The 25,747-nt window shown below is 39.5% G+C and overlaps 1 protein-coding gene across 2 annotated transcripts in view; it reads left to right on the forward strand.

Moving 5' to 3' along the window:
* The window catches only part of osbpl3b (oxysterol binding protein-like 3b), a 36,238-nt gene continuing 10,491 nt past the window's right edge, over positions 1-25,747 (forward strand). For both annotated transcript variants that reach the window (XM_034698786.1, XM_034698787.1), the window contains exons 1-11: positions 1-193; positions 17,992-18,143; positions 21,911-22,027; positions 22,711-22,764; positions 23,100-23,213; positions 23,438-23,602; positions 23,802-23,925; positions 24,060-24,163; positions 24,480-24,569; positions 24,663-24,822; positions 25,596-25,726. In XM_034698786.1, coding sequence (XP_034554677.1) covers positions 18,048-18,143; positions 21,911-22,027; positions 22,711-22,764; positions 23,100-23,213; positions 23,438-23,602; positions 23,802-23,925; positions 24,060-24,163; positions 24,480-24,569; positions 24,663-24,822; positions 25,596-25,726 — 1,155 coding nt within the window. In that variant the 5' untranslated portion in view covers positions 1-193; positions 17,992-18,047. The remainder of the gene's footprint in view (positions 194-17,991; positions 18,144-21,910; positions 22,028-22,710; positions 22,765-23,099; positions 23,214-23,437; positions 23,603-23,801; positions 23,926-24,059; positions 24,164-24,479; positions 24,570-24,662; positions 24,823-25,595; positions 25,727-25,747) is intronic.

Genomic DNA, 25,747 nt, shown 5'->3' on the forward strand with positions numbered 1-25,747 from the left:
GAAAGTGATGCTTTGCAGAGCGGTCTGAACTCGGAGGGTACATGTGAGTGCATGTTAGACTGGAGAGGGCAGGGTGCATGTTCGAGGCGAAGCTTGAGTGTGTTTTTTACAGGCTGCTTTAGGCGAAGTAAACCGACTGCATTGAAAAAAGCGACCTTTATCACCTGGGATTCACCCATGTAACTCGGTCAAGGTGAGTGCGTGTTTTTTTTCTTCTCTAAATCTGATAAATATGTGTAGCCGACCAGATTGTATACTTATTTAATCACAAATGAAGTAAGTCAAATCAGTTTAAGAAGTCGTGTGCATGAAAAAGTTGTTACTGCAGTGTTTATTATTTTGTCCTCTGGTGCAGCGTGCTACTGAAATATTACACTGCAATAAAACACAGTGCTTTTAAATTTTAAAGTGCTCTTTGTAGCTCCATAGTGCACAGAGCCAACAGTTAAATGCAGTTGTAACCACTTTACTTTAAAACACTGGTTAAGACTGTCATCAAAACAGGCACGACCGTATCATGAATGACATAGATCCTGTCAGTCCTCTTGATAACTCTGTGGGCCCCCTTTATCTTCCTCTTTGGGCAAGTACACACAAGTTTCGAAGGGTTGGTCTACTGAAAACTACATTTAAAGCTCTTACACATGTGGATCTTTGTTCAGCTATACAATCACTGGCAAAAAAATATGAATAATGTACTTTTATTAGTGGCTTATGCCAAGTGAATGTAGTTGTGTGATGGAGCACAGATAGGATCCCTTTTTTCAGATTTAATCAGCTTTAGATCTCATGCTTACTCACTGCACTGTGTTTCGAGCCATGACATAAATTCAGGAGAAATTTCAACTCCCTGCTGACTTTATTCACTTCATACAGCATAATAGTCATTCTCATGTTGAATATTGGGTTTTTGCTCAAACTTTCCAGTCACATGTATATGTTAATCCCTAAAATCTGCCTGAGTCAAAGGGGTTTAGATGGGTAAAGTATTGCTGTGGGTTAGGACTAAAGTAGCTATGGTTTAAGGTCTTCGTCAGTGTTTATCGCAGCTCCTTTGGGTGTTGTGTCAACAGTGCAACAGAAGAAGCTTTTCAGGTGCTGCCTGGGCTGCATGTTTTGGAAAACAGGGTGAGGCTGAATAGGGGCTACTGAGAGACTCTTTGGAAAGGTCTGTCATTACACAGCGTAAAGAAGGTGGATGGTGAAAACAGTTTGCTCTAGACTGGCCTGCAGCAGAGCAGGGACACATTTACAAGTCATGGGAAAAAGACTTTACAAAAAACGGTTGGCTTGTTGAAATACGCATCTGGGAGATGGCATTCTCTTCAATCGTCACAGCTGTTTTCACTTTTTTGGTGGCAAATTTGTGATTCCTGAAGCTCCTGTGGTTTTTTTTCGTTCCTATCACACCCAGGTCCGGTGATTTCAGTGGAAACATGGGGCGACTGTTAGGAAGAGGAATCAATAGAATTGGTGGAATGCAACAGCAGGAGAGGAAAATCTTTGTCTGTGCAAGAGATACATTTAAAACAGCAGTGGGGTGGGGGCATTTTATTGTATGAGGTCACAGTAATTTCATCTGTTTCCCCAGCGTCATGCTGATCTTTGGCACAACCTGCAATCTGTCTCTCTCTGGTCTATTATAATATATGGTGTGTGTCTGCAGGTTTCCAAATCAACCATTGTCTTTTGTTGTTTCCATATACGTGAGTGTGCTGTAAGTCTGATAAGGATATTGTATACATATTCCCTCTAAATATTTATTTTTACTGATTAATAAATCAGCGTGAAATTACCAACACCAGTGAGCAAGAGGATGAAGTATAGAGTTACTAAAGTACATGTAGAGTCACTTAAAGTGACCTAAAGACAGCATTATGAGTCATCCTGTCACCTGTGAATTGTGCCTCGTGCTCTTTTGTGAATGTAAATTAAGCAACAAGTGAATAATGCAGAACATGGAATTAATAAAGGGAACCTGCAGAAACAGCTGTTGTGAGCGTGTGGTTCAGGCAGGTGCTGCCCCTTTTTGCATGGGCTGTTGGCCACCATGAATAATTAATGTGGTTTCATATGTAAACAATGTGGTTTTAAGTGTAGAAATTCAAATAGCAGAAACTGTTCAAGTAATAATACTAGAGTTTCAGTTTATAACTGTCCGTAGTTCAGACTTTCGTCTGCTCGACTTTTCTCTCATCAAAGTGACTCGGACCGTCTTTTGCGCCTTCAGCCTCCTCCATGAGAGACACTGAATGAGAGCCACAGAGACTAAAAGAAACATGAGGGCTGAAATCAGCTGCTAGATATCTGCATGAAATTTTAACTAAGGCCACTCTAGCAGATACTTTTAACAATAGCAACTCCAGCAGAAATGGATGTTTTCGCTAGACCTCCTCCCACATACTTGGCCATGCTCTTGGTTAGAAGGACTAAATTATTCAAACTTTTCATCATCTTAAAGGATGACAGCTCTTGCACAGTTAAATAATGAACGCTCAAGGTCTTAAAATGTTTTGACTAATTGTTCGTCCAGTCTTACATTTAGAAAACCTCAATTGGAAGTCACTCTTAGCTTTGGCGCTTGAACCTTTGCTTGCTAATGTAGTTTTGAAGAATAGGAAGAGATTGTAACTTTTTAATCAGTGATATAATAAGTATTTGGCTTCATTTTGGGCTTCATTCTTTATTGTGGTTTGGCCAGTGCACCCTGTTAATATTGTTCACAGCTTTACCACCTCAGTGGCTGTATTATATCTGTGTAAAGAAAGATTTATGTAACTTTATAGATTTGAAACTGTCATTTCAACTGAGCTGTGCAAGTTTTAAAACACATAGCATTATTACATCTGTGTAAAACTTGTGTAGGTCCTAAAACTGTGAGGATTGTAGTCCTTTGGTCTCCTTATCAGCCATCAATTATCCACCAAGTTGTCCCAGTCTTGGCTTGTGCTGCATGTATACAGTATTAGGAAAAGATGATGAGTGACTGTGTCAAACATTACACGATCAAAGGTTTCAATGGGATCATCCATCATGGTTAGAGGATAGAGGATGTTTTCTTTGCCTGTCATGCATAACTCAACTCCACATGAATCTCAAGGCAATTTTGTACACTCATACCCCCCTGTGAATGTATGCCAAACACTTCTGCAGACCTTATATTTCTTCAAACCATTTTAAGTCAAACCCTTTCATTTCAAGCAATCTATATTATTTCTTTAGGGCTAACACATAGGTGTTAGCTTTCTTACAGGTTAAACTTGTAGCAGTAGAAATGTCAGTGACGTCAACCATTGGTTTCTGAAGAGGCTAAATGATGGTGGTTACTGTACTGACTTGATTTCACCAGTCGAAAAAAAACAATAAGCCACTGAGGGGCTGCTATACTGGGACTTACCTAGTTGATGCATCGTCTTCATTTAGCAGTTGAATTAACAATCTGGTCCACACTCTGTGCACTTATAATCAAAAAGGTTTTTTTTTACAAAAATGTAACCACAAAGCCTCTGTTGATCTACATGCACTTATATCCATTTATAACTTGCATAGTAATCAGCAGGCTCACTGAAAATGTAGCGACGGTCAAAAACGGTGAGCTTTCCCACCTACTGTGTCAACAAGGAATTGCAACAAACAAAATCAAACATTTCGCAAACAATACACCAATACAAATACGGCTCGAACAGTTACCGTATTGATAATGATGACTGTACCTAACTTTTGATCGACTTACACATAGGCAGGAAGTGGAGCTGAGGCGGGCCTTGAACCGTAGGGCAAACAGCTACTATTGGCTCATCTGTCAGTAAACTCACCATACCCCTAATTGTGCAAATGTAGCATGACTCTTAGCCATAATATAATCATAATGAATGCATTACTACTAAATTCACTCTTCATACTGGGTTTATGAAAAATGAAATGAGTGATGCAGATCATACTTGTGTTTTGAACACAGACTGTATAAAAAAATTGACATAGTATCCGTTACGTCTCCCAACTGTTCCTGAGCACTGTTTTGAAGCCAATCGTCAGCGGGTGCCATATTGGAAATGCTGAACCCAACCAATTTTCGTCCAAGCTAAAGTGAGGTAAAGAGCTTTAGCCTTTAACCTTTAGCCTTTTTGCTAACAGCTACAGTGTGTGCCCATAGAGAAATTAGCTACTAAGACCTAAACCGTTTTTTGAAACATGTTTATTATTGCTACAAAGATCGTCTTTTTTGGGTGGGTGTGTATGTGGTTTTTCGGCGTTTCTGCAGCCAGCCTCAAGCGGACGCCCGATGAACTACAGTTTTTAGCACTTCTGCATGGACTTCATGTTTTAAGAGCAGAGGTTGTTGCTTTGTTTTGAACCAGGCTTTGATATACAGGTGGGGCAAAAAAGGTATTTAGTCAGCCACTGATTTTGCAAGTTCTCCCACTTACAAAGATGAGAGACGTCTGTAATTTTCATCAGAGGTACACTTCAACTATGAGAGACAAAATTAGAAAAAAAATATCCAGGAAATCACATTGTAGGAATTTTAAAGAATTTATTTGTAAATTATGGTGGAAAATAAGTATTTGGTCATCCACAAACAAACAAGATTTCTGGCTCTCACAGACCTTTAACTTCTTCTTTAAGAAGCTCTTCTGTCCTCCACACATTACCTGTATTAATGGCACCTGTTGGAACTGGTTATCTGTATAAAAGACTCCTGTCCACAGCCTCAAACAGTCAGACTCCAAACTCAACCATGGCCAAGACCAAAGAGCTGTCGAAGGACACCAGGAAGAAGAAAAAATTGTGGACCTGCACCAGGCTGGGAAGAGTGAATCTACAATAGGCAAGCAGGTTGGTGTGAATAAATCAACTGTGGGAGCAATTGTAAGAAAATGGAAGACATACAAGACCATTGATAATCTCCCTCGATCTGGGGCACCACGCAAGACCTCATCCCGTGGGGTCAAAATGATCATGAGAACGGTGAGCAAAAATCCCAGAACTACAGGGAGGGACCTGATGAATGACCTGCAGAGAGCTGGGACCAAAGTAACAAAGGCTACCATCAGTAACACACTACGCCGAGAGGGACTCAAATCCTGCAGCTCCAGGTGTGCCCCCCCTGCTTAAGCCAGTACATGTCAAGGCCCGTCTGAAGTTTGCCAGAGAGCATATGGATGATCCAGAAGAGGATTGGGAGAATATCATGTGGTCAGATGAAACCAAAATAGAACTTTTTGGTAAAAACTCAACTCGTCGTGTTTGGAGGAAGAAGAATGCTGAGTTGCATCCCAAGAACACCATACCAACTGTGAAGCATGGGGGTGGAAACCTCATGCTTTGGGGCTGTTTTTCTGCAAAGGGGACAGGACGACTGATCCGTGTTAAGGGAAGAATGAACGTGGCCATGTATCGTGAGATTTAAGCCAAAACCTCCTTCCATCAGTGAGAGCATTGAAAATGGAACGTGGCTGGGACTTCCAGCATGACAATGATCCCAAACACACCGCTTGGGCAACGAAGGAGTGGCTCTGTAAAAAGCATTTCAAGGTCCTGGAGCCAGTCTTCAGACCTCAACCCCATAGAAAATTTGTGGAGGGAGTTGAAAGTCCGTGTTGCCCAGCGACAGCGCCAAAACATCACTGCTCTAGAGGAGATCCTCATGGAGGAATGGGCCAAAATACCAGCTACAGTGTGTGCAAACCTGGTGAAGACATTTGACCTCTGTCATTGCCAACAAAGGTTATGTTACAAAGTATTGAGTTGAACTTTTGTTATTGACCAAATACTTATTTTCCACCATAATTTACAAATAAATTCTTTAAAATTCCTACAATGTGATTTCCTGGATTTTTTTTCTCATTTTGTCTCTCATAGTTGAAGTGTACCTCTGATGAAAATTACAGACGTCTCTCATCTCTAAGTGGGAGAACTTGTAAAATCAGTGGCTGACTTAATACTTTTTTGTCCCACTGTACATCAAGTGGACACATGAGGAACTGCAGTTTTTTGCACTTCCACAATTGCTGTATTATTCAAAACTGGAGGTTGTACTTGGTTAGACTACGATGATGAACCTGTTAAGTTACCTGCTACTCATCTGCATATAGCTTTATTCCTGTTAGCATATTAGCATGCTTTATCGGTGTTAAGCCCAACAGGATGCCAGCTGTAGACTCTTAGTATTGTTATACATTGAGAGAAAGTCTCAAACATGAAGCTGTCCACTTGTAACGACATGTAATTCAAAGTATCAGTCAAGGGAAATGCTTGAAGATGACTCAGTAATGTGCAGTAAAACTGGGTGAGAAATAAACAGTCTAGTAATATCACTGTGGGAAGTAAACTGTGGAGTCATACAGTTTTCTTTCTTTGCAGTAAATTAGGTAAAGCAGTTAATCAGGCCAATAAACCTTCACAAATAGACACAGCGATTAACTTCAAAGAACAGTGGCAAAGATGTGATCTCACTGCAACTTTAATACATGCTGCAAATATTTTTTTCAAAAACTGTCAAACCACAAGAACACAAGAACACAAGACTGTTAAGAGATGAACATTAAATGCTGCTCCCCACTCTTTTTTCTTTTTGTCAGAGTGAGTCAGCTTCAGATGCTGTGACACTGTATCTTGGTTTAAACAGAGATTGTTTCATACTGTTGGTTCATCCATACTCTGAGTTAGGAGTGCTTTCCTCACTGTCAGAATTCAGGCATGAAGTAAATCTTTCAGGATGTGGTAACTCTTCTCAGTCAGACAGTTTATCTCTGTCTGTCCATAAATGGAAGATAATGGAAGACGATGCCATGTCTAAATATATCTGCACTCTAAGGACTTAGAGATTGCTTGTGGCAGTGCAGATGTTCTTTCCAGTTTCAGTAATATCTTGCTTTTTGGCCGCATCCACTACATGTACAGTCACCCCCTCAATGTCATAACCCTCTGCTTTCTGTCAACATCTCTGCATGGATATGAAAATAGAGGTTGAGATATTGCTGTTAACAGAATGATGGTTGAACAGAGTAATTGTGTAATTTGTGAGAGCAACTTACAATGCAATACGAAGCTGCTACAGCGAAGTTCAGAACATTTATGTTTTTTTCCCCACCTCTTTTTTCAGCCAGTGTTGAGCTGAGCTGTGACTCTTCTGTGTGTTCTAATGAGCTGGTGTTGAGTTATGAGGCTGTCCAGATCCCGCACACTGTGAATTTAACAAAAGAGGGGACTGCTGTAGCACTGGGAGTGACGGGTAAAAAGAATTGAGATAGAGAGAGGGAGGATGGGGGTGTGGGAGGGGAGGGAGTGTGTCAAGGATGTGGTTGATTAACAGGATGTGCTGTTGTGTTTTTTTATCGGGTGTGCTTGCCATTTGTCAGATGGTAGTATCTGAATGAAAATATGTCCTGTTCAGTCATTGAAGAGGGACTCTATTCGTCTCCTCCTCGCAGTTTCATTCATTGGACAGCAAGTATTTTTAAGGGGCAGATTATGGCGAGGAAAGGTTTCAAACTAGAGCTTTGGAGACTGACTAATAGACAGAAACTTAATCACCAACAAGTTTGATGACCTTTTAATTACTTTTTAAGTAAACACTTGCTAGTTGAATCCTACTATAAGGATTTGCTGCTTTTTGTCATTACAGCTTTTCAGTTTGTCAGTTTCTGTGAAATAGCAATTTATAATTTTAATAACTCTCTGACTTTTTAAAGATTGAATGGTAAATCACTTAATTGAAAAAAGGCAGGTGAATTTAAAATAAAAAATATGATTAATTGCTGCCTCAATTGTAACTACACTGCATTCCACTAAAATGTAAGATTACATAATACAGCGTGAGACTCCATGTTTTAAGCCCAGTCTGTTTTTTGGAGCAGCTCCCTCTGGCCCTGGCAACCTTTCATCACAACATCTTAAGCAGATCAGGAGCAAGCATTACCATCTGTTGTCTCTTTAGAGAAGGGTGTGGCTGCACACACACAGACATCTGATGGCTAACATTACCCTGTTTGATCAGAGATGTACTAATGAATAATAGATCTCATGTTGGGTTGAAGCCAGTTTTGTCTCTGTGTCAACCCTCTGGCTGATGGCTTCCTGGTGCTTCCATGCTGACCTGTGATTTGTCTTAAAGAAGATATTTCAAGATGAAAACACTTCACGTCCTCTGAAGTGGCGCCCTGATTCTTTCACAGTGAAAAGCAGGGGGCTTTCAGGACTCTTTTCGCTGCAATCAAACATATTCAAACTATATCTGATAACTCTTAAGACACTGACAAGGAGCTGATTCACAGAGAGACAGAGATGTTACTTCTACACTTCTACTGATTGCATCATGTTGAAGAACCTTATATGAAACTCTAATCACATCAGCTTTGAAAACAAAATCTAAGAAATATCGCTTTCAGATTGTCAATTGCATGACTTCCTCCCTAATGTTATCCCAGTCAGTGCGCAACAACTACCAATGATGCTATCATAATTCCTGTTAGTTAGCATACTGAAAAGCATGACACACCATTAATAACAGAAAGGAGAGGAGGGCTCAATAATCCTTTTCCTGCCAACGTAATTAGATTCATGTTTATCAATCGTGTTCAGCCAATGAAGCAGACTTGCAGTATAATTTATTGTCGGACAAGTTTTTACTGTGTATTGAGTTATTAAAAAACGGCAGTGTCATGTATGTCATGTGTATGTTCAGCTTAAATTGTGAGGCCATCTATCATATTTACTCAGCAGCAATTTAATTTTGACATTGAGCCAACAATGGGAAGCTTAAATCATAACATTTGTTAATCAGCTAGGAAGTTTAACTTGCTCTGTCAAAACTAGGGATGTTCTAAAGTGACAAATTTTCCGTTAATGTAAATGGAGTTTTAAACTAATCAATAGTCTTAAGGTGAAAACACCAAGAAAACAGTGATAACTTAGCACAATTATTTAACATGGCTAAACACAGGATCACAGAGTTTTCAGGTTGGTTTGCCAACTGTGGTGAACTCAGGTGTTATTTGGTAATGCACTTGCACTTATATAGTGCTTTTCTAGTCTTTTTGACCACTGAAAGTGCTTTGACACTACTCGTCACATTCACTCACTGATGGTAGAGGCTGCTATAGTAAGGGCCTATCAGTATTAGCTAATCTCATGCGTACACATTCACACACCGCTGAACAACAGCAGGATGAATTTTCGGGTTCAGTGTCTTACCCACAGTGTCCCCAAGGACACTTTGGCATGTGACTGTTGGAGCTGGGATCGAACAGCCAACTTTCCAAATGACAGATGACCAACTCTACCCACTGAGCCACAGCTGCCCCCATCTGCAAGTTCAACCAGACACAGCCAATTTCATCTCCAATTTCAATAGATCAAATACTAACTGTAGTATTTAACTGTATTAATTTAGTAAATACCATACTAATAACTATGCTGTGCTACGAGATGACATCTGTCAACTGTGCTTATTTAAATCCAGGAAGTAGAAGCATTACAACAATATAGCAGTAGCTATTAACTGGAGCTAAAGCCCCGGCCAGTGGCTCAACTGCTTAGACACACCCTGTGACATTTAAGGCCTACAGTAAAAGCAATTTTAAATTTAACTGTTTAACCGGGTAGCAATTCTGGGGACTAGTTGACTAAATGCACACTTCCACAGTACTTCTTTTTTCTTCTTTGACTTCATGTTAACAAGCTCAAATCCCAACATTTCTGTTAATTGTCTAAGATTAAGATTGATTAACAGCCAGAAAGTCGATGAATGCGCACCTTAGCTGTTATCATTCGGCAGCAAACGTATCGTCAAAAGCGTTTTTTTACTTGATACATGGCCAAATGTCTAATAGGCTTACATAAGCGCTAGGTTTCATGTTTAATGGGAAAAAAACTGAGATCTCTCATTCTTTGGCATTTACATTGAAAAGAAGGTAAATAATGATACTTTCCACAGTCTGAAATCTTTACTTGGAATATTCTGTTTTTTATGAATTTGTAATTTTACCCAAAGCTCTTTGCTGCTCTGAAATTAAGGATTTTTTAAATATAAATACAAGTATAATGCACTACTCTATTAGAGTAGTCTTAAGCATTAAGAGAACATTGTTTCCTTCTTATTTCTGATCCAACCCTTTTCCCTGCCTTTAATGTCACGTTTTCTGCCTTCCCTCTGTCTCAAGGAGGAGATGTTCTGATATTCAATAATGAAAGAATTGCGACTAAGTGGCGTCATCCCAGTAATGTACTGGACTGATGTAATACAATTACTGTTATTAGTGGCAAGTTTAAGATGCAGCAGAGGGGAGCCTAGTGTGTCTGATGTGGTGGGAAGGAGTGTTGTGAAAATGTTTTTAATGACTGTTTTGTTCCCAAAGCAAACAGGAAGAAAAATGTGTATGCTCATGGCAAACCAGCTTTTGATGAGTTTAGCCTACAGAGGAAAATTAAAGGCAGACAAAATTAAGTAAGGGATTTGGTTTGGGTTTATCTGGATGGATGGATGGATGGCAGCATTAGAGGAAAGGTAAACGACTCTCTATTTGCCTTAACAGAATTTGCTCTGTCACCAGAGAGCTTAGTGTAAATAGGAGTGATCTGTCAGAGACTTGCTGGTGGACTGCGGAGAGAAATCACCACATCACGAGGATGGTGTCTGATGGATGCAGAGGCCATGTGTTTTGTCAGATTCGATTGATCCAGCGTTAAATGGAAGGACCTTTACGGCAAGTTTTCCCCCTGGTGCTAATTTTAAATAAACTTTTGTCTAATCTTGTTTGTATAAAGTGTGTCACACATTAAGAGTAATCAGTTTAGGTAATTTAAAACTGAAAAACGATTCAGTTTATTGCTGTTTACCATCCTTCCTGTAGCTGCTTCTCATTGCTCTGAATTTAATATGATTTAACTCACTCCTGGACTTGTATTTCAAAATTATATTTAAGAGAGCATTTAAATTCATTTATTTTGAAAGGTTACCCAAATATCCCTTCATCATCTTGATAAAAGTCACAATTTTTTCTAAATTAAATATGACTCATTTCACACTTATAGCCATGCCTGCATCTTAAGCAGCAAGAGGAAGAAACACTTTAACTTGTTGTTACTGTATTCCAACAGTATTTGTCACTCCTGAAACAAGTTTAACAGTCACTACTTTCACTTCCTGTTTCTTTGCAGTGGGAGTATATTTCAAGTCTAGTCAAAAAGAACTTCTGGAATTACTGTGGTGCATCACTGCATGCTGTCATTTTCACAAAAATGACTATTTTCCTGAGATAGCTGACTGTGGGAGTTCAGCCATGAGACATTTATTCTGATGAGTCATATCCTAATGATCCCTGAAAGCCTGTCAGGCTTGTCAGCCTTTAGCAGACTCTGGAGTCAGTGAAGGGACAGAAGAACATCTGCAACATGAACTGCACAATGTAATGGAGGGCTTTCAGCTTTTGTAAATCAAATAAGTGCTGCTTAAAAGGACATTAACCATCTGTAACTTCAACCAGTATCTATTGCTGCCCAAGGAATTTAATGACAGTTCTGTGCTCCACCCTCAACAGCTAATATGAGGGTTTGTGGTCAGTATCAGTGTAAATGAGCTTTGAAGAGCAGATCTTGTGAGGTGTATTTGTATACCACTTGCATTCATGTTCCTTGATTTTTTTTTTAATTATCGAAAAATATCATCCATGTTTTAAAACTGCGTTGATAATAAGATGCCATGTCAGAGTTATTTATTTATTTATTCATTTACTAATATGAATAATTCCAAATGTATTTTTTTTCTTGCACAAATGTAGATTATGTAGTCTGTATGTGACTCATCTTCAATGTATAGGTACATTACAAAAGCACAGCGTGGACACTTTGTGTGAGAATAACGCATTCCATAGAAGAGTGGGCTTGGCAGAGATCCATGCTGTCCTTTTGTCCTTTTGTCCTTTTTGCTCAATGTTGAAATTGCATCATTAATAATTAAAACATTTGTGGTGCAATTGAAGGTCCTGTAACGTCACATGACTGATGACCTCACCTGGAGATCTAGTTGTATGTAGAGCTGAAACAGTTGAGCCATAATCGCGGAACCCATCTGATATGTCCCTGTTTGTGAGGATACGATGAAATGATCACCAACTATTTTCATAAAGTGCTTTAATTCAACAAAATTATATCAACCAGGAATATTGAACGATGTATTTGTTAATCTTATCCGTTGTGACCATCCTATGTTTTTCTGTCTTGGCTGTGTCTCAAAGCACAGGCTCTGTGCCACAGCACTTAGCAATGGTGATTTACTCACAGTGATATTGCACTCATGCTAGCATCTATAGCAGATACCATTTGTGAGTACCATGATATGCATCGTAGTTCAACCTTTTAGAATGCTAACATCTTCCTATTTGCGCCAAACACAAGATATCCTTGATGCTTCTTCTGGTAGGGGTGTAATTTTTTTTAAGCTATTTGATTGTAGGGTGAAGTACTGTTTAATATTTTGAGTTGTCAAGGCTCTGAATCAGAATTTAGGATTAGAAATGTTAAAATATAGACCGCACTACAGTGCAGTGATTAGTTCTGTTTGCCTGCAATTGTTTTTTCCCTAAACAGTGACACTCTGTTGACTCATTCCTGTCAAATCTTGGCCTATGTGGAGTTTGCATGTTTCCCATGCATGTGTTGGTTCCCTCTGGGTACTCTAGCGGCCCACAGTCCAAAGATGCTTAATGTGCTTAACTGCTGACTCTAAATGGCTGGTGAGTGGGTCTGTGACTGCTTGTTTGTCTGTACATGACAGGTAACCTGGCCATGGTATACCAACTCTCATTCAGTGATGTCTCGGATTGGCTGGTACACAACAGCTGAATACATGGAAATGTTATGATACATTTTTTTTCAAAACGTCTTCAATCTGATTCCGGTACTTGAGAATGAGCTGATACAGAGTCCTCGCCAATGCCAGCAGAATAAAAAACTAGTACCACATTCTGTTTGTGATCAACACATGATTATTTTCCTTTCCCATTGTTTTTCCTGGGAGTGGGGGTGTTTTTGCATCAGTGTATGGACTAGCATACACAGCAATACCTTTTCCAATATACTCATATATACCAGATACTTTGAAGTATCAGTAGCCATTAGCAAAATCATTATATATATTGGAACAAGTTTACTTTAACTGTCAAATTGAATACCTTATTCATTGTTATACTTTGACAAAAAACCTCCCATAGAAAGATTTTCACACAATTCTTCACACTCTTTGGATGTGGTCTTTTTCCTGCGGTCCAGGGGTCTGATTGAATTTTTTTCCAATAAAATAACAACTCTGTTCAGTGAGAGAAGCTGAGAGTTGATGTTAGATTTTAGCTCATGTTCATGTCTGTCTCCTCAAGGTGTCACGGTGTTTTCTCATTATAGAGAAGTTATGTGTACCAGCCGCCCCACTTTGCTGTTATAATGAAGAGAAGTCTGTCACCTTCCTGTGCAAATTGTTTTGCCTTTTATTCAAGAGACATTTTAATGGAGCATTTGCATGGAGGCCTATATCTGTGCCTACCCCTAAAAATTACAGGGTAAAGCTTATGTAATGATTTACATTGATGATTTTAGCATAGTAAATATGGACTGAACTTTAATTAGCTGGTCAGAAGTTACAGCTTTATCTTAATATGCAAATGAGATATGTATCTTGTATTATATTATCTATATTTATTGTCTCTTCTGATTATCTACTGTGTTTGAAGTTGACATGTAAAACTAAATATGTGTCCCAGCATTAAAGCTAACATTTCCAGTGAGATACTTGGACTACAGGGAGTGTATCTAAGCTTGTTTTTTGAGTGTATCTTCACAAGAGGAAATGTTTCTGTTATCTTTCCCAGAATGTGTTTTTAATTTTGTAGTATGCACACTGTGCTTCTTGTGCTTCTCAGACATGAGAGGAGGACCGACTTGATGTTAGTCAAACTTAGCTGTCAGTGTTCCCACGGTGCTCTCTGTTTCTTTGACCACACACACAAGACAGACACACCCAGACACACTACCTGTCACTGTCCTCACTTTAACCCAGCTGTGGGCTCAGGCATGTGCTTCAGTCTTTATGTTACAACACACCGTTTTCTTTTGTCAGATTTTTTCACATGTTCTCACATCTGCTCACTTCTGTTACCCAGTCTTTAACTGACAGGAAAAACAGCTATGGGAGGTACAAATCCATACTTTCCCCCAGCTCTTCTCTTATCTAACGACAGTTGCAATTGCAATCACTCACTGTATTTTTCATTACTACCAAAGAGCAGCTCGTCAGTGTGAAAGGGTGATCGCTGTAGCTGTGACGTCTAGCTCTGAGGTCACCCTGATGAAAGCCTGAGAAGTTGTGCATCAGATAAAAGTGTGTCTTGAAGGGTGGCAGTGGGAGATATCTGTCGTGATCATTCAAAGGTGGATGAGTGAACCACATAGGGATTATTGGATTGCTACTGCAGATGTATTACTTTTAAACGTCCCATGAATCACGGTTAACCATACCTTTGTTTGTCTCAGTCGAGGTTTGGTAATTGCATGTAGCCTTATTTGAGCTAATAAAAATGCGCAACATGTGCAGCCCTGCTGCTGATGGAGTCTCTTTTTTGTGTGTCCTGCCACTTTGATCCATTGTTGTGGCTGCGTTCTGGGCGGCGTGCTCTGTCAGTGTAAACCTGTAGTCCACACACAGACTATTGGAGTAGGCTGGGCTGAAGGACGGAGGTTTCAGATAACTGTGCCTTTGTCTCTCCCACACAAAAGGCTGTGGCTATTATACTGCACAAAATGTGCAGAGCAGGTAATGTGATTAACCTTGCTGCTGCCTCAAAGTGGTTGGCAACACGTGCCTTGTCTGATTCAGTTTTAGCTGACAGGAGATGCTTTTGTCTGACCATCCAATGGTCTTCTCAATTAGATAGGAAATAACGCCCCAAAAAAATACAACTTACGATAAGAATCTCTGTTTTGTTTTCTAGAGCTTTGCACCACACTTCACAGTTTTCACGAATGATAGAGTTTGTATTCATATACAATAGTGTTCTTATGTTACACCATACTGTTTTACAAAAGTACAGTATTTAATGTCCGTATGACTATGACCATATGGTTTCTGTTTTTGGGGCCTCAGATTATCATATCTGCTTTATGCAGATGATGTGATTCTGTTGGCTTCTACAGCCTGGGAATTCCAGCAGGCATTGAGGCAATTTGCAGCTAAATGCAAAGGGGTTGGGATAAGGTTAGCACCTTTATTTGCTGAAAAATGGCGGATTGCTTCCTATGGGTGGGGGAGTAAATCCTTCACTGAACTTGATCATGAGTGAAGGTGCTATGGATCATAGGATTGACAGGTTGGCACTGAGTCAGCAGTAATGCCAGCGTTGTACTGGACTGGAATGGGAAGAGGGAGCTCAGCCTAAAGGCAAGGCATTCGATTCACTAACATTCCAACCCTCACCTGTGGTCATGAATTTTGGCTAGTGACCCAAAGAAAGAGACTGCACATCAAGTGGCTAAAAGGAGCTTCCTTTGAAAGGTGGCCTTAGAAATAGGGACAGGAACTCTGCACGAGGGGAGCTTGGAGAAGCCGCTACCCCTCTCCTGCATCTCAAAGCAAGTTGAGGTGGTTTGGGCAACCAATTGGGATGCCTCCTAGGTGCCCACTCTGGAGTTTTTTCGTACATGTCCCACTGGGAGGAGACCCAGAGGTTGACCTGATGCTCGCTGGAGGGATTATGTATCCCATCTGGAAAATATAGCTGGGGAAGAGGGATGTTTGGGGCAACTTGCCACCGTGAGCTGCGAACTGGCCCTGGATAAGTAAAAGGAAATAGATGGATAGATTGGATGGATGACTACTTACTTAAACACAGGCCAGAAACTTTGGTTCTGCTCTGATTTCTGATTTATAAGATTTAAAAAAAACAACTAAATTAAATTAGTTATAAAATAAGGGGTTATTCAGTTTGTTAGAATAATTGATTGAGATTAATTAACAGTAAAATTGATAATTGAGCTCAAGCTGTTCCAGAAAAATACCCATAATGTGTTCTCAATTACGCAAGCCAGCTTGTATTTTTGTAATCAAGATGTGGATGTATTGTACCTTTCGATTTTGGCATTTGCAGGTGTCACTTTGGTTCCTGAAACAGGTGACAGTAACCTTTTTGACATTAAATGATGTATACAGTTCATGTAGAAAAAGTGGATTACTCTCTAACAAACTGTTTCAGCTTAAGTCCCTCACAGGAGCTCTAACTCCACTAATACTGTGAAAATATGAATACTGCTTTGATAGAAAGAATGATGTGATCATGGCTTCGTCTCTTTGTTAACAGAGTCATGCAGATGCTCTTTAAAGCAGTAATGAACCCAATGGTCCAAAAAGTCCGCTCTGCATCCACAGTGAAGCTAATGACCCGCTGCTTGTTCCAGTGTGCACCCACATGATATACACAAACACATCGTGCTTGGCTGGTTATTTCCACACTATGACAAACTGCCAATCAAAGTGCATTAGAGAGATGTGGCTGTGTGTGCTGATGTGGTAGACCAGGTACATAATGTTAATGAGTCTGTGTGAAGAGTGGCAGGCGACTGAGGGTTTCCATTTCGTAAAGAGCCCCAATTATTTCACACTCACTTAAAGTGATGATATTACATTACACTAATGATCAAACTGCATACCTTTAAATACACTTAGTGACTCTACTCAATTACTGAACAGATTTAGCCTCAGAGAGAGCCGATGTATTGTTAGGAGAACAATATTTATCCACGTTAGCATTGGAAAGTTATTCTGTATTCTTGCTTATATACTGTATTTCAATTATATATCTTATACACAATATACTCTGTACTGCTAATTTACCACATAGATAAAGGTAATGTTAAAAAATTCATCAGATGGTTGTTTGTATAACGTAGAAAAAGATTAAAGAATATCTAGCCAAAAATGGAGCTCATTAAAATACTGCCTGTATATCAGTGTATGAGCTATGATAAAGTACATGCAGAAAATAATGTGACTTGATATATAAACCTTTTCTTTTAATGAACAACGGAATTTTTTCATCTGGCAAATTTTCAGAACATTGTGAGAAGTCTTAAAATAAGCCATCAGGTGGAAACGTCAAATATTTCTTATTTCTCAAGACTTATTTATCATGACATGATTAAAAGCTTAACATTTTTTTTCTCTATCACTCCTAAATTAATTTTTGAAGCCTTCAATATTTAGACCTTAAAACAAAAATTTTTTTTACTGACAATACTGAAGACCATTTTTTTCCTGCACATGTTTTTTAAGTTCCTTTCTTACAAAGTGTCATGTTTGCTTTTAATAATGAAATGTATCACTTGTGGATATTTTCTGTGGAATAAGTTGTTAAAAGCTGATTGGTGCTCTAAGTCTTCACTTCTGACATCTACCCCTCTTCATAGTGGTACAGACATTAAAAATCACAATGTAGAAATAGTCAGTTTTGTCTTTGATGATCTTGTTTGCTCATAAAGAGGCATTGCTGTAAATCTCAGTCTTTTTCGTAACCAGTACTCACAGGAGCTTTAAGTGAATAGCTTAAGGACTTTGGCGTGTGTAGCATTAATTCTGTTATGGCTGCTTGAAGTCTGACTGCATTGTACAACACTGATGTACAAACCCACTTCTTGTAGCTGCCTTAGATTATGATCCTTAAATGCTCACAATCATCTCTCTCTGTAAGTGTAAGATATGAATTATTAAAGCTGCGGTCTCTTCCCTTTTAGGTTCCTAATTTATGTCCTCCAGTCTCGTCTGTCAATCTACTTTGCTGATATTGAGAATTTACAGCAAAGCTTTTCTCAATGCATCTCTAATTCTGCTTTGCCAAGATGGGACTAATCACTCTACAGAACCTTATGCATTTTTCAGTGGGAAGAGCTAAAAGGCTTTTAAAGGGCTTTCCTCTTAATGCTGTGTATGTCTCCACCCTTTTTTTCTCTAAGGAGAGGAATGTGCCTGGCGCTCCAGTAGTAGCCTGCTCTGGCCAGTCTGCAGCGAGATGGGTCCAGAGGAGCGCAGCTCAGTCATGTCACAGAAGATATCCACCGTGTCACGCAGCAATAGCAGCTCCTCATCCAAACATGACAGCCGACAGGTAACCCACAACAACTGTCACGTCACTTACTAATCCTGTGGCCCAATCTGCACTCTGGTGCTCTGTTATTCTCTGTTATCAAACTACAGATCATTTTCATAGTCCCAGGGTCTGAACTGCTGGCTTCTCCACATTCTAATTATCTGATAATGGAGTTTGTGTACTGCAAATGTAGAAACTGCAAGTCCACAGGGATTTCTCTGTGTGGTGGGAGGAGAGTGACCTGACAGTTATTGCTTCACCACAAAAACTTATGTTGATAGTTCCTGTGGTCTCACAAACTCTTTATAAATGCAAGCCCAGGGACGAATTCTTATCAGAGCCACTCTTTGCATTTTATTTCTTCAGCAGCAAGGAGAGAAAGCAGTGCGACTAGAACAGCTACACCTAACAAAGATTTTCCACCCCTGCCTCAGTCTCAAATCACCACCGTCAACAAAAATGGTTCAGCACAATAAATTACTCAAATGCAATTTTGCAACATGTCCCCAAAGGTAGTGCTCCTGCAAATAAGTGAAGATATTCACAGCATGGACAATGTTTTTGTTCAGTGCTCATCTGTTGGCAGCATAATAATTAACTTGTATTACTTTGTCAATTTAATTTCCTTTTTTAAATGAAAATGTTAACATTTTGCCCTTGGGACACACAACACAAGTGTTTCATTACTTCAGTGCCTCAGATCTCCATGTTGAGCCATTATCAGTGGGTCGTGGGTGCGTGGGAACAAAAGTCCTTCATTTTGAAGGACTGTGCTTGCTATGATGCAGTGGGCTTGCAGTGGTAGGGTAGTTTACGCTCACTCAAGCACAGTGGGTGGAGATAATGTGCCTTAATACTGGTTGTCACCCACCATTGAATGAAATTTCAGTTATTGGCAGTTTTTATCACAGAGGAAGTGGTTCTTGAGGCTAACCAGATGACAACCACTGCTTTAGAGTAAACAACAGAAAAGGAATCAAATGAAAATGTGATTAACCAAGAAAAACAATTTGACTAACTAACAGCTTTTCCCTTTCAGCCTACTGAAGTTGGTTTACTGCTTGACAGATGTGAGAGTTTTGACCAAATAAAATTTTGACCAGTATGTTAGCTTAAGTAGCTAAAAGCTAGGTTAAAATAAAAACAAAGATGTTACTTGATTTTTATGTGTGTAAAAATAATGCAATATGGTGCTAGGTGCACTCTCAGAGACCCGTTAGTGATATTGGCTTTAATTTAACTAAATGAATGAAAGTTTCACCCTCACTACTCAACACCAGAGTTACTATTTAGTTGAATTAATTATTCATATTTTCATTATGTTGTGCCTGAAATGCTAGTCTTTTGTTGTGGCTAAGCTTTAGCGCTGCCATCTGCCACTTGCCTATCCTGCAAGGAAGACCGAATGCTGGTGTTGCTAGCTCTGCTATATTTAGCCACACTCAGCAAACCACTTTAAAAAAAATGAAAATTCCTGATTGTGATCATGTGTTCAGATGTGTTAAATAATGATGTTTAATTATGTCTGTTTACTGAGTGATTTCTTATTTTTGTATTGTCTGTTAGTCAGAATTAGAATTTTTGTTTAAACGACAAGCAAATTAGTCACTACAACCCTAAAACTTAAACATCCTTGAAATCCACATCCCCTGTTCCCCACAGTGTACACAAAAAATGTCATAATATTCTGATCAGTGCTTTCTAGAGATGCAAATAGGTAGCACACTACCACATACAACACTCTAGTTGTATGTGTTTTAATATTTTGGATTTTGGATATGGTTAATTCTTCACATAATCTGTCCAAATGTTTCAGCTTTACTTAGGCTTGGGGTATTTTTCTTCATTTATGTCTTCTTTTGCCAATAGCCATTCCTGTAAGCATGTTTTCTTGTTTGGTATGTCACTGCTTAAACTCCAAAATGTGTCTTTTGACCTTGAAGAAAAGTGCTCAGGCAGTGTGTGACAATGACTCATTGTGTGACTGTCTCCGAGGTAACTGTGACGAGCTTTCAGGGAGAATGAAACCCCTCCCCCAACATCCACCAACTGCCTTCACAAGTGATAGCTTATCTTAAACAGTCTAACCTCCAGCGGTCCAGCTTCTCTGACTGATATAGTTTATGTAGCCTGAACTGTATGCTGGAACAGTCAGGACCACATGGAGAAAACAACCAGTCATCTCAAACCTCCCTGTGGGTAACTGTACCAGGAGTGTGGGTGTTTTAGTTTATGCCTCAGTAGGATTAAATTTAGAGTTTCATCATTTTGTATCAACTTTTGATCTGCCTGTTTTATCACTTTTATTTAATTTATCCTTTTGACCTTTTTCTCGCATCTTCCCGACTATTCTTTGCTTGGTCTGACTTGTAAACATCTATTCTCCCGAGTCCTTGTCTTTACTTTAACTGCAAAACCACTTTGTTTATGTTGCACCTTTAAAAACCAGATAATTACAAATGTAATTATACTGTCAGGTACAATGTTCAGAATACTGCATTATCAGCCTGCATACATTATGATAACTGTAAGTAAATTAGTCTCACGTGAAAAATAGTGAACAGATGCCCCTCACGATATTAAGTTAAGATGCTTTAACATGTCTATAAAGTAATATCTAAATGTATTACTTAAACAATTATATAAAACAGACACGAGCAGCACTCTGTTTTGATTGTTGGCACCAAGGCACGTTTTGCATTTGTGGCCCAGAAATGAATCATGGCACTTCCTTGGAGTTGGCTCACCCACAAGAGACTGATTTCTTATGAACTTGTGAGGGAACATCCAGTGTGAGTTCAGGCTAACATGTTATTTTGTGATAGGTCTTTCTCTTTTACACAAAAACAAGTGATAGAAAGCCCCATTAAAAATTGAGGAATTCCTCTAATATGACTCAAACTGGAGAAACACTGCAACCCACACTTCCTTAGGTGAAATGAAAGCCGTTTCACAGACACACACAATGTAAAATCACATAGAGCATGCATGAAGTCCTTCTTGTTGCTGCTTCATTTGTAACTATAGTGAAAGATGAAGGTGCATTTGGGCACCCAACTCTGTGGAAAAGTTATATTCTGGTGAGATTATCAGGGGCTTTGAACGCTCAATTCAGAAAGAGAGAAGAAGTTAATGTTCATAAGATAAATTGTACTTCTCACAACTAATAACCTGGACTGTATGTGTAAAAGTCCCTCCCTTTTGATTGATCCAAAATATTGACCAGCTATATCTTCTGTTGAATAAATAATTGATTTTCTAACAGCACTGATACACCTGAAGCTGTATAAACCTGAATATGATTCGATATTCTGTTCCAAAATATGTTACAAAAGCTGCTGTTTTAATGCTGTTTATGTTGCCTTCCTGGAATTCCTACCAGTAAAGTACATGTCAGAGTGATCTGGATTAGTTTATGATGAAATATCATCTAAATCTCTGTATTTGCAGGGGATTTGGATTTAAACGCTCTAATCTCAGACAGGAAATTATTTTTGTGAGGAGTCAGATTAGACAGGTAAGCTAATATTATAATGGGACCATGAGGTGAAAGCGCTCTGTAAAGCCTTACATTGAACATAAAACCTATTAGGGCTGCATTCTCTCTCTTGTGAGTCATCTGACACCACATCAACAGCCAGGTTTTACAATATGCTTTTCACTCTGATGAGTTCTCTTGTTTTATGTTGCTAAACCCCCTTGTTTCTTTAAATGACATCACTTGAGAGTCCGCTAACCTTGACTGTCATCTCCTCTGTCTGCTCTGATGAAAATTCTGCCCACAGGACAGCTGGGAAATTGTGGAGGGCCTGCGTGGAGACTTCAGCTCTGTCCTGGAGCCACAGAAGCAAGAGGGCTACCTCCTAAAGAGGAGAAAATGGCCCTTGAAAGGCTGGCATAAGGTACAATCCAACACCCGCAAGGTCCTTAACTGACCCCTTTTTACCTCACTCCACTCATCTGTCAGAGTGACAGACTTTCTCTCTTATTTTTAGACTCACCTGATAGCTTACTGTCATCTCCATTTCCTGTGTGTACTCTAAGCTTACCACACTCTCTTTTACGAAAAATCTGCTGACATGACTCAGTTTTGTTTTTAACTAATTGAATGAGCTTATTCTGTAAATGATCTTACCCACAGAGGAGCCACATGTGACCTCGGTCAATGCCTGTTCATGGTCTGTCTAAAAGCTTTCACTGGGATGATACAGTCGAGACATCTTGGTGTTCCTCTCAGATGCATTAGCTGATGGCTTGTTGTTTAATAGAGCTGTATACATTTAGTATTGACTTACAGTCAGAGCCTTTCGGGTCTTTCTGCTTTCACCAGTCTGATTCTGGTGATATACAATAAGAGCACTGAGAATCACATTTACTAAGAGAGTGCGGGAGAAAGATTGCAATCAAGTGAGAATAATAAAGGCAGACAGGATGCAAGGATGACAAACATCTCAGTGCATGAGAAATTAATGACATACATTAGCAAGATGCATGTTTTGATCACAGAGTCAGAACAGTGACTTCATTTTTGCTGTCAGAGATGTTGCATATCTAACTCCTTCCATGTCCTCCTTTCTGCCTGCAGAGATACTTTTTTCTGGACAAGGGCGTCCTGAAGTATGGAAAGTGCAGTGCTGATGTGAGTACAAAAGCCTGCAGGCTGCATGCAGTGTTTCCTTTCAGTTACAGAAGGTTATAAAAAATACTCCGTGTTCTTGATGTCCTGCTTCTGTCATTCCCTGAAAATGTATCTATGTCTGTGGTTACAAAAAGCCCCAAATCCCTCGCAATCTCATAATCACTGATCGGCATCACACGGTGCATTTTACCTACCAATCTCACATGATTAGACACCAAGCTGGGCTTTTGTCAGGGCTGAGTTTTACACTGAATGTCACTCTAAAAACAGAACTCTGTTGCATTGGGTCTGTCTGTTTTCAGTTATTCTCATAACGTTTCTGTTTGACTTTGCAGATTGAAAGAGGGAAACTGCATGGCTGCATTGACGTTGGTCTCTCTGTTATGGCAATTAAAAAGAAATCCAAGTGCATTGATCTTGACGCTGAGGAAAATATTTATCACTTGAAGGTAAACTACAATGCTAATGAATTTAATCCATTCCTCAGTGATTCACACAAATTGAAACATTCAGACTATTCTCTTCTGATTCCTGAAGTAGATGCTAACATTCAAGTGACTTTAGAGTGACCTTAGGTGTTGTTTATGTGAATAAGGGAGTATTGCTGTGTTTCCACCTTCACGCCTCCTCCTTGTCCTTGTGTTGGTTTCTGACTGTGGTATCCGCTCTGCAGATTAAGTCACCAGAGCTGTTTGATGAATGGGTGTCCAAGCTGCGTCACCATCGACTCTATCGGCAAAATGAGATTGCCATGTACCCTAATGAGAAGTCCTTCTACTACCCCCACTACCCCTCCCCCAACTCGCCTGGCATGCCTGACGGTGACTCTATCAGAAAGGTATACCTGTACACTATACAGCACACTGTTAATGAAATCTATGCAAGTGTTTAAATTTATCCTGACGGCTGTGTTTCTGTTTTTGAATATCATGATTGTATCTGAAATATCTACTGAAGCCACAGCCTCCCTGACAGAGGACTACCTTATGGAAGCTAGTTGTTATTGAACTGACCTTTAGGTCCCTTTGCTCTTGCAGTGCATGTCTATACGAAGGCAGTCCACAGTGCCTTCAGCAGGAGCCTTTTCTTTAAGCTGCAGCAGCCAGGCCAAGGTAGCAGCCTGGCTGCAGTCATCTAACGACATGGACAAGTGCTCAAAAGGTGAGATGACAGAGCTGTGCCTTGTGATTTTTGAAGTAACTGACACCAAGTAATAACTGCTCCTTTTCAATTGGCGTCATTTCGCTTAAACAACTTCTTAACCTTATCTCACTGTGGATCTTTACTCTGCACAGATTTGTCAGTGTGTGAAGCTTACCTGCTGGAGCTCAACCACCTGCTTCAGAGTATGGAGGTCCTCCACCGCACCTATTCTGCTCCATCTATCCAGGCACTGCAGGTCAGCACTTTATTTTTTAAATATTTTACCTTTATTTGTGAGAACATCATAACTAGAAGTACAGATTCAATCTGAGACACACAGCTATTAAAAATCTTTCTGTGCATATTCAAAATACAAGACGATTCAGAATTTTATGCAAAAGCTATTCTTGTTTCATCTTTTATCATTTCTCTCCACTATCATCTTTTGTTGCTCTCAAGTCACCTGCTTCTAAAGTTAGAATCCCAGTTCTGAAAGTATTTTCTATAAAAAGCCTGTCTTAAAATAAAAGTACTCTATCTTGACCACCAGTACCATCCATTATGTTCATTAGGCATCTACATTTGACAGCCCAAAGAAGGAAAAGAGACTTCCAAGGAAATGGCGCAAAAACTACAACAAAGATGTCAAAACAACTCTGCAGGTAATGGGGTTGGATGAAAATGAAGTGTGATAACACTTCATCTGATTATTTTTATAAGTCCCTCCAAGCTGTACTCACTCAGCTTTATTGTAGGTACCCAGCTGCATCTCCTCTGGCTCTGTTCGCCTCCATGCCTCTAACCCAAACCTCTCCAGTGCTGCAATGGCCAATGAGAAGGTCGACACAGAATCCTTGGATTCTGCTTTTGATGTGGCCAAGCTACAGGAGGACTTCTGCCGTGTTGCCACTAATTGTGAGGGAAATGTTGTCAGCCCTATATTTTAATTACAACCAGAAAAAAAGAAAAAATGTTGATTAAAGTAAATAACATCAAGAAAGTAAAGTTGATAAAATAAGGAAGGGTAGAAAACAAAGTATAAATCAGTGAAAGTTAAAACAAGATCAGAGTTCTCATTCCTCAGAAGCCTAAGTTTTTTACTTCCAATCATTTTTTATGTTTATTTTCATGGATGGGAGGATTAACATGATGTTTTGTCTGTCACAAATGGAACAAACACCTGTGGAGCCATAGCAGGAGCTCATTACTGATAAACTCAGTTTTCATTCATTAAGATTCGGAGGATGCATCTCAGCATTTCCCCGAGCTGTTAATGAAAGAATTGCTCACAATTTCTTGACTAAGCTTGGAAAATAGGGGTCTTAATGAGTTTTTGAGATTCATATTTGAACACCTGATGCGTAAAATTGCATAATTAAAATTATTGCTGCTCAGAATGCATCACGGTTCTCACCTTTTCCGTGAAAGGGTTGAAAGCTGTCATTAGTGACAGCTTGCAATGGCTAAATGTTTCCTCGTTTAATGTAATGATAACATTGCCAGCGCTTTTTATTAATGTTCAAGCCTCCCAAGCACCAATTATGAAGTGTGCTGTGAAATACTAAAAGATGAGTGATATCAAAATTTGGCATTTGTTCCCACTTTACCGTGTTATAGCCTGGATCTACATCGTGCTGAAATGTACACAGTTTCCAGCTCCTTCTCATATTTTCCTCTCTCTGCTGCAGTGCATGCGACCATGACATCTGCCCTGAGTTCACTAACATCCGAGAGAGAAAGACTAAAACAATGTCTGGACCATGAAACATGCCCCCCTACCTCACCGCAGGTTGTTGGTTTGAAGAACGCCCTGTCGTCAGTAAGTGAAAACCTACACCAC

Source organism: Notolabrus celidotus, chromosome 12 (genome assembly GCF_009762535.1).
Source record: "Notolabrus celidotus isolate fNotCel1 chromosome 12, fNotCel1.pri, whole genome shotgun sequence".
In the NCBI taxonomy this organism is placed as follows: domain Eukaryota; kingdom Metazoa; phylum Chordata; class Actinopteri; order Labriformes; family Labridae; genus Notolabrus; species Notolabrus celidotus.